The 13963-nt window shown below is 37.2% G+C and overlaps 1 protein-coding gene across 3 annotated transcripts; it reads left to right on the top strand.

Annotated features, from left to right (window-relative positions):
* The first annotated feature begins 4398 nt into the window (after positions 1 to 4398).
* On the top strand, positions 4399 to 10461 carry enpp4 (ectonucleotide pyrophosphatase/phosphodiesterase 4 (putative)). 3 transcript variants are annotated; one of them, XM_015389552.1, is made up of 8 exons: positions 4399 to 4535; positions 6093 to 6318; positions 6413 to 6700; positions 6780 to 6881; positions 8336 to 8534; positions 8615 to 8788; positions 8979 to 9248; positions 9337 to 10461. In XM_015389552.1, exons 2-8 carry the CDS (start codon positions 6094 to 6096, stop codon positions 9432 to 9434), a joined length of 1356 nt encoding a protein of 451 aa, XP_015245038.1. In that variant the 5' UTR covers positions 4399 to 4535; position 6093; the 3' UTR covers positions 9435 to 10461. The 3 variants fall into 3 exon arrangements, with proteins under 3 accessions (XP_015245038.1, XP_015245036.1, XP_015245037.1); XM_015389550.1 differs by having other exon boundaries at positions 6777 to 6881; positions 9337 to 9434; XM_015389551.1 differs by lacking the exon at positions 4399 to 4535 and having other exon boundaries at positions 6094 to 6318; positions 6777 to 6881.
* Positions 10462 to 13963: the final 3502 nt, after the last annotated feature.

Here is a 13963-nt window from a genome sequence, read left to right as displayed (position 1 = left end):
TAATACTTTCAGAGTATGCTGGTGAAGTTTCTCAGTCAACCAGGTCATAGTCATTCCAAAAAAAATAAGTAGTAAAGTAAAGTAAAAATATCAGAAAAATCTACTTGAGTACAGTAACGAAGTATTTGTACTTCGTTACTTCCCATCTCTGTTAACGAGCAAGTAATACAATCTTATATGCAAATAAAGTTTCTTTATCATTGCATGGCCAAAGGTCGTGTCATTCATAATTTAGATGCAAAGCAGCAGCTTGAAAATGTTGTTTTAAACCCTTAGCAGCTTTTTTTTCCTGCAAATCTTCCTAAAAAAAAATAACGACATTTAGATGACTGACCATTTAAATCTGAACGCTGAATTAATAGGTTCAAGATGTGAGTTCGAAGTTTGAAAGCTTGCGTTCAGTTCAGTTCCTGAAGAAGAAAAATGATACGTATAGCCTAAACAGGTATGTTAATCAAAAAAGGTATATTTGGAAAGTATTTCTCTGCGTACTTATCATTCAGTTTAATTAAAAATAAAACTATATATTGCAAGAAAAGGTCTTTAAACCTTGTTGCAGGTTTTTCTCAGTCTCCCCTGTTTTTGAACTGCAAACATTTAATAAAGTGAGTTTTATGCATGACTTTTACAGGTTTAAAACAACCTTATCTTTTAAGAGAACTGTTCAGTTTATCGTGAGATATGTTTGTGTTTTGATAGCTTTATCAGTAAAAGCAATAAAACTAAAAAAATCACTTAATTAATCAAGACTGATAGTATTCTGTCAAGTTAGCAGCTGTAAATGTTAATAAGTAGTATAAAGTATACATTATCTATCCTTATTTATGCTATGCATATCTTTTTTGTACATTAAATGCAAAAAAGCCCAAAGTCCTTTTAAAAGGGAGTGACCCAACCTATAGGAAACTCCCAGCTTTGGTGTTTTTACCCAACTTTAAGAGGCCAGTTTGAGAGTTGGGCCCTTTATGTCATAAAGCAGGTTTCCTAAACACAAAAAAAGGTGGGATTCTCTGGTAAAGTATTTATTGCCTTACTTTAATGCACTTGATCAAGACCTTAATTAACTAAATTGCAAATTTACATTCCAACAATCTCCTATGGCCAATAGATAATGATTCACCCAGAAGGAAAGTAGATACTTCGAACCCTCCGGATGTAAATATGTTCCACTAGATCTCTGAAAAAAGAACGATTTACCAAAACTGATGTTTATTCAGGTCTAAATGCTAAACTGTTTATTTGTGCTAAGTGGTAATACTGCGTTTTAATCTAATGCTACGTTCTTTTGTGTTGTTTTTTGATGATTAATACACAGACACAAACGGGTATGCAGCAGGTTTGATCAGCAAACGTTGTAGCTGTTTATAAAATTCTTACATGCTGATATCAAATAATGCCAGTTTAATGAGATCTTTCAACTTATGAAAAAAAAAGGTTATTGCCAGTATCTTATCTATCCAGAGATAACATATCTGTGCTCACAGTTATTCTAATCTAGCCATATTGTCAAGGTGAAACTTTAGTGCTACCAACGGTTGACATTGGTCCCTGGATTTCTACCATCATGCCGTCTCAGTTATCTCCTTCACATTTCCATTGCTGCTGGACTTTAGAGTGGAACCTGCAGATTATGTAATGAGTGACTCTGTATGTGCGATGCAGTTGTTACTGGATAGATAACCTGCGCTGCCAAGGCCGAGGGACAGCATACGCCCTAGAACTGGCGGCCCTCTGAGTCAGAGCATTCCTGTCGGCTCAACTACAGTTATATATAGAAACAGAGTAACATCTCGTCACCTCGCCACAACACAAACACAGCAGTGACTTTTGCATGATGATGTAATGATTAAAGTTGCTCAGTCAATTGTAGATATGTTTTTAATGAGAATCACCTGCAGGTTTGTGTATCTGAGCACGCAACGCACCAAGAACTTTCTTACCCTCGCGTAAAGACAGATGTTTGGCCCATCCACCTTATTCCCTGGCTTCTTTTTCTCAGAGACGGATGATGATGATGACGATGAAGACGATGATGAAGATCTGCGCGATGACTCCTTCGCCTCCACTTCCATTTCTGGACCCCCCAGGTCCAAGTTCATATTTGTGATGCTCTCCACGTTCTTCTCTTTTTCCTCATCCTCGCTCTCTTCCTTTTCCTCCTCTTCCATCTCGCCCCTGCTGTGATCCAGATTCTCGTCTCTCTCTGCTTGTGAGGAAGACGAGGAGGATGAGACAGAAGAGGAACTGCCTCGTCTTTCCTCTGCAGGAGGCTGCTCTGGGGAAGGGGACCGGGGAACCGGCGTTCCATCCTCTGCAGTTCTTGTGTATTCATGCTCTGAAGAATGATCTGAGGAGTCTTCATTGGGGGACTCCCTGGGTATTTCATAGATAGCTGGGGACTGATTCTGGTAGGAGCGCTCCTGCTCGGAAATCTCTTCATATGTTGCATCGTTGGTTACCTCGTAGGTGTCGTCCGACGGAGTCTGATAGATGTGCTCTGGTTCTGAAGGCTCTTCATATGTGACATGGTCGGTCAAGTCATGCATATCTAATGTCTGATTCTGGTAGGAGTGTTCCCGTTGTTCTCTCTCATTCTCCTCATCATCTGGTCTCTCATAGGCATTCTCTTTGAAGGGATCCATCCTGGTTGAAGGACTCTACAGTCTGTGTGTCAGGGTACACAGCAGAGGGACTGTTATCCCATGCAGGATATCTTATCAAAGAGCAACACAGGACTTTGGACATGTATGGCTAAAAGGCAATCCCAATAAAAGAGTACAACTCTGGTTTAAAAGAAAGTTATTCAATGGCTACATAAAATTGCTGTCCCTCTTAATGTCCTTTAACGATAAGTACGGCTGCATGAGGGAAATCAAAAATTTACATTTCTTTTAAACTTGACCTTTCGATTTAACATGCAGATTTTAATATTGCACCAAAATGGAATCAACACACATCATTTTAAACTTTAAAAGGCCTCTGCATAGCAGTCGGGGTATACTTAAAGCAAATGTTGTAGATTCCAGGTCCTGAGGGCCTGACTATCTGCTATCTTGCAACTTTTAGTCTCATCTTTGGTCCAACAAACCTGAATCAAATGGCTGAATTACCTCCTCTGTATGCATTCAGTTTCTTCAAAGTCCTCTTAATCATTTATTTACTTGATTTGAGTGTGTTGGACCGAAGATACGTCTAAAAGTTGCAGGAAATGGAACTGTTCACCCTTGACCTAAACCGATAGGCTAGGTAGGAGAATATTGCTCAATGAATAAGCCAACAGGCCAAAGGTAATTAAGGAGGAGATTAGGGCTGCAAGAAGCAATTATTTTGCAAATGGATTAATCTTTCAATCATTTTTTTTTGATTAATTGATTAATTATCGGATTGCAAAATGTTGCTTAAAGAAGAATTTTATTAAATTAAAACGAATGAAACGAAAATCTTTTCCACTTGAGGAGTACTGGATAGAGCACATGAAACACAACAACATTTTTTGCATCTTAAAAGCAAAATGTTTCGATTTTTACCCACAATTTTAGTACAATTGCTGCTCAAGAAGTGTCGCTCTGTCACCTAAAGGCACGTTTTAGAGTCTCTACACTCCAGATAACGATTAATCGATTACTAAACGATTATTTCAATAATCGATTAATCCGATTGATTGTTTCATCCCTAGAGGAGATACATAACTCATCTGCAAAAGGAGGCTCTGGTCAGACTACATGCAAAATTATAAATTTACATCTTTATATAAATAATGTGAAAAAAGAAAAATAGCTAAAGTAGATGGAACTAACTACAATGTAATCCTGGAAGAGAACCTGTTGGAGGCTGCTAGAGACTTAAATTCATTATAAATATATAATAAATATATAATAATAATATATAATAAATATGTTCTGGAATGATTGTCAATAAAGTTAATTAGTTAATTTCACATCAGTGAGAAAATTGACAATTAGTTTTGATTGCAACATAAACTAAATGCATTAATCTCAAATAGCTCAAAATAACTTAAAGACAATCATAATAGTCAGGCATTATAAATAAAACTGCATAACTGAATAAAAGGACAGGTAATTTTGATCATTATATAAAAATAGCTGCTGATTGGCTGCTTTAACTGTCAGTTCCTCTTAATGTCAATAGATGTATTGGTATCTGAGCCCGGGAATATTACTCACCAAAATAAAACCAACGTATTTTAAAAACGTATAACTGTGTGATTTAAAGAGAAGTCTCATAACTTTATGACAGCTTGCCTATAACGCAATTTGTTTTTAACTTAAAACCTATATAATAACAAGAGATAAAGGCTTGAAAGGAAATCCACTGCAGTACGTTTGACGCTCAGATGTTTTATTTTGGAATTCTCAACCGGAAGTGTGTGCAAGAGGCGCTAGCTTGTAGGTTAGCCTGTCACTGTTTGTGATGTTTGGGGTCTAAATGAGGATGTGGCTGCAAAAATAGTCCGTGTGGAAGAGTTCTTCAAAGCTGTTGGGAGCCAGCGGGACCTTCAGCGAGCTTAGAAACAGGTAATATACCCTAAAATAAATGTTAGCCTTGAACGAGGAAGTAAATATATGCTAAGGAGCTTTAGGCTATTGGCTGAAGTGAAAGCGAAAAAAAAAAAAATGTTTTGGTCATTTAACGGGACACACTTTGATTCTGCTTCCGTTTGTTTCTTTCGTTAAGATTACAAAAAGTAGTGTCCTTCTAAAAAACACACTTCCTTGTTTTCATTATTGACGCTTCCTGGTCATTTATACGCTGCCTTGTGAAAATATGACGTCACCTGCTGTGGATTTTTTGACAACATGAGCTCCAACTTTGAGCAAATCATTTTTTTTAACATGTACTAATATGATTGCCTTTAGGTCTGGATTTAGGCATCATTGTTAACTTTGGTTTTTGTAGCTTAAACCATCATCCTATTAACTCACATCTTCGGCCCACAGCATGATACCACCACCACCGGTGCTACTATGGGGATCTTGCTTAAAGCAACACAAACTTCTCAGATATACTGAGGTTAGATCAACATTTTAGTTACTTTCTATTTAATAGTTCAGAGTGGTAATAATGTTATATTATTCAAATTTATGGAGGGAAATATCTGAGCTGACAGATATATGTAGCCATAACTGCTACATACCTTCAATTTTGTAGCTTTATTTAGTCTTAGGCAGATTTATTTTCTTAATTTGTATACACAAGTGTATAAAAAAACGAAATTTCGGTTAAAACGGCTCTAGACAACTTTTTTTGATGAAACTTGAAAGATGTATTGAACCAGGTTATGTATCTGGACATAAAAATGGAGCAAAATGGGGTCAAAGGTCAGCACAGCTGTGCAGAAAAACTTTAAACCAACTGAAATACCTTCTCTATTCGCTTCTATTCATAAAATGGGTTTATTTGATCTGTGGTAACAAAAAACAAGCAACACACAGCATCATATAAACTCTACTCTAACAAACACTTAAGCTTTTTATTAATAATAATTAAAAAACTACACTTAAGTTTTACCTAAAAGGGTGAAACCTTTCTTAAAGCCCTGTGAAATTTAGAAACTAATTTTGTTTTATCCAAACAAATACAGATGTATGAATCACACAGATATGATCCTATTTTTTTTTTTAGATCACAGCTTAAATCCAAAACAGTTTAGCAGCAAAGTGATTTGATTTAGCAAAATGAAAGGGTGTGTTATGAAAGAGCACCTTTTGGCAGCTCTTCAGTTGATTCCTTTTACTGAATCAAATCACTGGGTTTCAAACAATTTACGCTGTTTTTTTTTCTCCTGCAGTTTGTAGTAGCAGGAGTAAAAACAGCTTAGTTTAATGTCCTGATCTTCACCCTAAACATCCAACTCCTTCTGGGATTTCAGCGGATTCTGATTATTAGAAAGATGTTTCGAATACTAGAAGAGCTGGTTGTTGACCCACGTTTTATTCACACCTCTCATCTAGATTTGAGGTTTATTGGTTTCGTTTCAAACGACAAAAGTAAGTTTTGAGGAAGTGAAACTATAATGCAGCTGTCTATATATATTCTTTTTTTTAGCGCCTGGTTTGTTTCTTTGCTTTCAGGATGTTTCCCAGACTGCTGTTGGGTTTCTTGTGGGGCGTCGTTGGTGCTTCGGCTGCTGAAAACAACTCCCAGCCACTGCTGCTGGTGTCTTTTGACGGCTTTCGGGCCGACTACCTGCAGAGGTTTCCCATGCCTAACCTGAAGCTCCTGTACAGCCAGGGGGTCCTGGTGGAGCAGCTCACTAACGTCTTCATCACCAAGACGTTTCCTAACCACTACAGCCTGGTCAGCATGTTTCAGAAAAAAAAAGTATCCACACCCACAGCTTTTTTTTTTTTTTAGGAACGATGACTAAAGCCCGGTGTTGTCTCCTCTCCAGGTGACGGGGCTGTACGCAGAGTCCCACGGCATCCTGGCCAGCACCATGTACGACCCCATCAGCGGCAAGCACTTCAGCCTCCAGAACGACAGCGACCCCATGTGGTGGAGCTCGGTGCAGCCCCTGTGGCTCACGGCTCAGGAGTCCGGCTACGAGACGGCGGCCGCTATGTGGCCTGGCTCCGACGTTACCAACCGCACACCGACGCACTTCTTCCACTACGACCCCGATGTGACGTTCCAGCAGCGCTTAGGGAACGTGACAAACTGGATGTTAGGAGACGGGAAGGTAAAGATGGTCTCCTGAGGTGGAAGGGTTCATCTGCAGATGTCTGACATCCTTATTTCTCTTCCTGTTTCGCCAGAAGCCAGGAGCCATGTTTGCAGCTCTTTACTGGGAGGAGCCTGATCGGTCGGGTCACAATTTTGGTCCTGAAAACACAACAGCAATGGCTAAAGCTCTAAAGGAGGTAGCGTTTAGCTTCTGCACATTTATTGGCTCATTAGAAGCTTAAGAAGTTGATCCTTTGAAATCATTTGCAAAATTTTTAGTAGAAATTCCAGTATGAGAATCATTTGATAAAATGCAGCCATAATCGCAAAACGGCCCCACAGCATGATGCAGCCACCACCATATTTCTCTCAATGTTTCCAACAGCTCAATCTTGGTTGAAGTAATGGCTACTGACAGAATCTGACCTTATTAAACAGCTTGCATTGCAAAGGGAGGTAGTTAAGTCGGATGGTTAAAACTTGGACACATTAACAGCTTCCGACAAGATAATGATGATTAAAAGTAATAAAATCTATTTTTGGAACACTTATGTTAGAATATCTGACCTTAGATGTAATTAAATGTGTGGGTTGTGCTTAATATCTGAGTCGCTGCCAGAAAACCGATCGATTTGATCTGGACTCTCACCAGTTCTGCCAGAAAAGACGTAAATATCCGCCCAGAAGCTTGTGTTTGCCAATCAGACAGATGTTAAAGTCTTGAGTGGAAATAATAAAGTTCTTTACTTAGAAATGATTATTCCTGTTTGCAGGGGTGGAATTAGGAAATTTGGGGCCCTAGGCAAAGACAAGTAGGGGGCCCACAAATTGAGAAGACAAAACATAAATGAGATCCATTATAGAGATACAGAAATTTTAATAGAATAGACATACATTATTTGTATGTCCCTTTTCTTGTTGTTTTCCTCTCTATGTTTTATACTCAGCTGACTTTTCATGCTGTCTCAAACGGAATGAAAGATTTTTTCCAAGCACTAAGCCCAGCCGATTGTTTCTTCCTGTGTTTCCAAAAAGGCAACTGCAAAAGTGAAAAACAGATTCCTTCTTCTCACTGTAGACAAGCCATGATCTGCTTATCTGTTCTTCATTTTACATTTGGATGAAATAATAGCTGCATGAATCATGACAGCAGAAAAGATAGGAGGCGGGGTTACGAAACGACTCGCTCTGGAGAGCAGAGTTCGCTGCTTTTATATGTCGTCACCAAAGTCTCAAGTAGTAGAAGAAAGTTGCTAGATTTGGCGCTAGGAGCTTTTTTGAAATGAAAGTGTTAGAGGGGTCTGAAAAGTGGCTAAATATAGCGACTAAAGCGCTAAGTTGGCAACACTGCTCTTTGCACTGTTTGTTGTTTTCAAATGGTATGCTGCTGTTTGGACCTTTCTGAACATGTGCAGCAAATGGACTGATCCAATATGGTGGACGCTGAGGGGGGGCTGAGATACACTTAATATTATAAGCTTTCTGATGGCATTTTTGCGAAAGGATTTTTATGAAAAGCATAATTAATGTCCACAAATAAGGAATAGTTGTATTAACTATACATAGAAGAGTTTTATGGGCCCCCCAGGAACTTGGGGCAATTGCCTAGTATTGCCTTATGGTAACCCCCCCCTGCCTGTTTGTAATCTAGGTTGACGACAACATCGGGCTGCTGATGGACGAGCTGAAGAGGACGGGCCTCTGGGGTCGCATCAACCTCATAGTGACCAGCGACCACGGCATGGCCCAGTGCTCCGCCGATCGCCTCATACGGCTGGACGACTGCCTCCACCCCGACAACTATACTCTGGTGGACCTGACGCCTGTCGCTGCGCTCCGCCCCAAAGAAGGCAACCAAGCTAAAGCCACGTAGTGTTGGTTCTGCCGCTCTTCCTCTCCTATAACCCGCCGTCTGCTTGATTTGCTTCAGATCCAGAGCGGGTATTCAGCTTACTGAATGAGTGCCATCCTCACATGAAGGCGTACATGAAGAAATCCATCCCAGACGGTCTCCACTATCGGAACAACCCTCGCATCCAACCGATCCTACTGATCGCTGACGAAGGCTGGACCATTGTGAGGCGGGGAAACAAGCTGCCAAGGCGTAAGTGATAAAATTGTGCAAAAATGTGAATTAATTCAAATTTTCTCTAACTCTCTTACTGATTTGTACCACAAATTAGATTTAAAAATGAAAGCTGGTTAAGAATGGATAGAATTTGGCTTCTTGCTGCATACATTTTTATAGAAGTTTAAAGCTAATGCTAATGGCAGCACTTATTTGTTCTCCATAGTAGGTGATCATGGGTATTACAACTCCCTGCCAAGCATGCATCCCTTCCTGGCAGCGACGGGCCCCGGCTTCCGCCAAGGTGTCCAGATGAAGAGCCTGCAGAGCGTAGATATTTACCCGCTCATGTGCCGCCTGCTGGCGGTGCCGGCACAGCCCAACAACGGCTCTTTGACCAGCGCTCGGTGTCTGCTAGCTGGCGAGAGCTGCTGGGAAACCTCCGTGGTTATCGGCTTGGTGGTGGGGGTCCTGCTGCTGCTCACTATTATCACTGGTGAGTCTGAACAATCTTGTGATTTATTTGTATTTTACTCATAGTGCATTGATTGATCAGAAAACTAACCAGACTTGTTTTTCTGCAGTTCTTTTCCGGTGCATGGGCTCCCGTCCAACCGCAGGCCCCAGGCCTTTCCAGAGGCTGGACTTTCTTTGCGACGACGACGAACCCTTGGTTCCATAAACCACCGAAAGCTCCGCTTCTGCTTTGCTTTCTTCTGTCATGTGGTTGTTTCCCAACACATACCCTCAGGGTTTTCTTCCACTTGCTACAGGTGGAGTAAAAGTAGCTGTTACCATGGATACTGTATGTTTGATTTTAAGTAATGCGACACGCTCCAGAGATTTTGATGCTGTTGTTTATGTGGCCGTTTTAAAACGTTTGTGATTGTGAGCATTTCCTTGTTTTTCTTTGTTTTGGCCAGCAGAGGGAGCCAGTAGCTCACGATTAACCTTGTATTTTTAGGCTGATTTGTCACACAGATTGGTTCAAAATACATGATTTTTTATATTGTCTTTCAAAGCACAATTTAAAGGTAAAAATAGTATTGATGACTACTAATGGGTTTCTTAGGTGAAATAAAAATAAGGGAAGTTATTACCAAAGAAGATGGAGGTTTGGTTATCTTATGGGGACTATTTTGCAGGGATTAAAAACTGTGAACCGCTGCTGCTGAAAGTTCTGAAAACAGGTTGTTGATATTTTGTTTTTCAAATCAGACAAATCCACCAAAAATGACCAAAACATACAATAAAAATGAATCACTGTGCTTAAATTCATTACTTTAACGTCAAGATGTTTAAACAGCAAAGTGACGTTTTTTACTCTTCTTCCAAAGTTAAATAAGTAGCATCCCTTAGAGGATGGATGATTTTGTGGGTTTTTAAAACCTAACATAAGACAAAGTAATGCAATCCTGGTTGTAAAAGCCATAGTAAGTGTAATATTGAATATTCCACAGCATTCATCCATATATGTAAATGTTAAAATACTATTGTTTATTTCATGGATCTTTATTGGATTACATACAAGCAGAACTCAGGTTACTGAAACAGCAGAAAGAATACTTTTTGCGTTGTTCATTTTATAATATTTTTTGATTATTTTTTTACTTATAATTGTCGACACCCCTGGTAGAGCTGAGGTTGGCTAAAAAAATGGGCCTTTATGCCAAGACATAATTACTTTATTCCTAGGGAAAACAGGAATTAACTGACTGCAGAATAGAAATAATTCCAAAATGCTACAGTTTAATTTTTTAATGAATTTTTAAAGTGTATGAATAAGTATGAAAGACTAGAAATAAAGTTTTTTTTTTCCATCTTTACCAGGGCTGTCAATAAATGTAATAGTTTCCCTCAATTCGTATTTTAAAACTCAAATTTTGATTTATTTTCTATAAAAAAAGAAGCAAAAATAACATATGAATTTACGGCCATCATAGATATATTAAAATAGCATGACAAAGAGGCAGCTTTGCACATGTGTTACTGCTTATTGTAGCGGGAAGATATTTTGTTTTTCAACTGATGTGAGAAGATATAATGATAATAAATATGAGTTAATAGAATCTCTGTGTTTTGTTTTCTTCAAATTTTATCATCAGTGGGGGAAAAAAAAGTGCAACACACGTTTGGAAAAATTAATTTGTATTCCTTTGTATTTTTTTTTTCTCCATTGCAGTCACAACATTACAACGTAATAAAATGGCAAATATATAAAATCAAACTCAATACTGACAATAGATCTCTGTATCGTGTTCAAATCAGCTGTACATCTCTGTTTAAAATCATCTTTATGCATCTGCATTACTGTAAATCTTTGTCTCTTTACAGATAAATAGACTTATTTTCAGGAGGTATTGTAACAAAAATAACACATTTCCTAATGTTGGCCTCTTAGAGCCATCAAAAAATACTTTTCAACTCTTCCCAGAATGCCGTGACACTGGTGGACACAGAACACGCAGACTAAAACAAGAGACGCCACAGTGTGTCCTTTTCACCGTCTCATTTGTGGCTGCTCTGAAACATTTGTAAATTAGAGGCCAGACCACAGACGGTATTTTTTTTTTTTTTTTTTTTACACAGTCTATGGATGCGACTCTTCCAATCTACCAAAGAAAATGAAAGAAAACAAATTAAAATTAGCATTTTCCTGAATGGTGTTCTGATGTGCTGACGCAGGAGCAGTTTGATGACGATAGCCATCGTTTCTGGAACTAAATACAGAAAATGGCAGCCAGACAGCCTCTCTTTCATTTGTCTAACTGTTCAACTATTCTTCAGATTGAGTGGAATAAATAATCTCACCAAAAATCTACTTTCAGCCAGCTTTCCAGTAATTTTCTGCTTAAATGTCAAACTGTTTGCTTGCTTAAGTTCAAAATGTTGTGAAACAAATGTATTGATATAATTAATACATTAATCTTAAAATGTTTAAAATGCCTTGATCCAGAAGAACCTTAAAATTTGATTTGATTTGCTTATATTCAGAAAAAAATCCAGCCAGGAATTTACATTATTTGAGTCAGGCTAGCAATTCTGTGATAAAAACAACATTTCAAGCTAAATTATTATTATTTTTTTTTTTTGCAATTGTCAATTTGCCAGTTTACATTATATCCAAATATTTTCCTTTCCATAAATAACTATTTGAAAAATTAAAGTATTTTTCCCAAATAAATAATTTAACAGCTTGGTCAGAGACATGCTAATGGTTTTATGCTAAGCTAAAATTTCAATCTAATCTTTTTTGTTTTTCATATGTTAAATTGTTTATTATCTTGTAACTAAATATTTCCCTTTTTATATGTTAGTATTCCAAAACATTTGGGCATATTTATTAAATAAATAATTTGACAGCTGTGTCATAGACAAGCTAATGGTTTTAAGCTAAGCTAACTTTTCAAATTTATTTTTTTTTCAAATATAATAGCTTTCATTAGCTTGAATCCAAATGCTCTCCTTTCCAAACATGATTGTTTGACAACTTTGGTCCTATTTAATTAATAAATGATTTAAAAGATCAGTTAGAGAAAACTTAGCTTAATAGTTTTATGCTAAGCTAATATTTATTTATTTTTATAATGTCAATTTTTTTGTTAGCTGGTATCCAAATACCCTCCTTTCCAAATATGCTTATGTCAAAATTGTATTTAATTAATAAATTATTTAACAGCTGGATCATAGACAAGCTAATGGTTTTAAGCTAAGCTAACATTTCAAATTATCTTTTTTTCTTTTAAGTTTTTTTTCTAAGTTTTTCATTAACTCATATCCAAATACTCTTCTTTCCAAATATGATTATTCCAAAAATGAGAGAATTTTTAATAAATAAATGATTTAAAAGCTCGGTCTGAAAACAGCTAACGAATTAATAATAAGCTAACATTTTTAAATAAATTTACACCGAAGTGCTGAAAATTTTATTAGTTGATAAAGTTTGTAATATTTGGGAATTTAGTTAGCCTATTGGGACAAAAGCTAACAATTTTATGCTAAAAAGTTATTAAATTTTAGCTCTGACTTAGAAAAAGTGCTTTCCAAGCAGACAACTAATTGGTTCTGGCTGTCTGGCTAATCATTTCTGATCACTTAAACTCACCTACAGTTCTAATATCAGTGTGTCTTATACTAGAAACAACACAGATGGCAGGGGTTCCTATGAAACCACAGTTTTAAATAACCTTTTTTTTCCTACTTCAACCTTACATTCTGAATTTTCTTAAAGAACATTTACCATCAGTTACATTTGAAAGTACGATTTACGCAAAACTAATGGAACATATATACAACTAAGGAGAGCTAGATGTAGTTATTTACAATCCAAATGCCAACCACGAGAATATAAATGCTACCTTTGCACAACAAATTTCTATAACATTAAAAAACGCATGACCCTGACCAAATCAAAAGCCTATGGTCTTATAGATACATCCAAGTGAATATATAGTTTGACCCTGCCCTGTGTTTTTACTACCAAACCTGAGTCAAACATCTGAAATCCTTTTGCCGCCATGATTAATTCTGAGTGGGTTTAAGAAAAGGTTTCAGCTGCTGCTGGACTCGGGTCTGTTAGATACTGCTCTGAGAAGAGAAACACTTGAACTTTACAGAATCTGAGACCTTCACAGCTTTGGAACAAACATAAAACACTTTTGGTAAACAAATAAATGAAAAAGATACAACAAAAACATATGAGCCATTAGTGACCCACATAGGCTTAACAGACCCTGATAGCAGAATATTTCCTGTGTTTTAACCAAAAATACATTTTAACATACAAAACACATTCCTCAGTCGGGAGGCAGCATTCATCTTTCTGTGTAAAAGTTACATTGCAGTTTTGTCCCCCTCCCAACAAATCGATCTTGACGGAAAAAAAAAAAAAAAAAAAAAAATCTGTGGAAATTTTTAAATGCTCCTAAAACATTTTAAAACTTAGAGATGTATCATTACTACGGAAGAGGATTAGGGCCACTGAAAAAACAGTTAACTGATTTTTACATTTTATTTCAATTCAATATTAGAAAAACGTCAGAATTCTGAGAAAAAAAGTCAGAGTTCTGGGATTAAAGTCAGAATTCTGAGATTAAAGTTAGAATTCTGAGATTAAAGTTAGAATTCTGAGAAAAAAAGTCAGAATTCTGAGAAAAAAAGTCAGAATTCTGGATTAAAGTCAGAATTCTAAGATTGAAGTCAAAATTCTGA

The sequence above is a fragment of the Cyprinodon variegatus genome, unplaced genomic scaffold (assembly GCF_000732505.1).
Source record: "Cyprinodon variegatus isolate N-32 unplaced genomic scaffold, C_variegatus-1.0 Scaffold465, whole genome shotgun sequence".
In the NCBI taxonomy this organism is placed as follows: Eukaryota; Metazoa; Chordata; class Actinopteri; order Cyprinodontiformes; family Cyprinodontidae; genus Cyprinodon; species Cyprinodon variegatus.
This window is presented reverse-complemented; position numbering and strand designations above follow the sequence as displayed.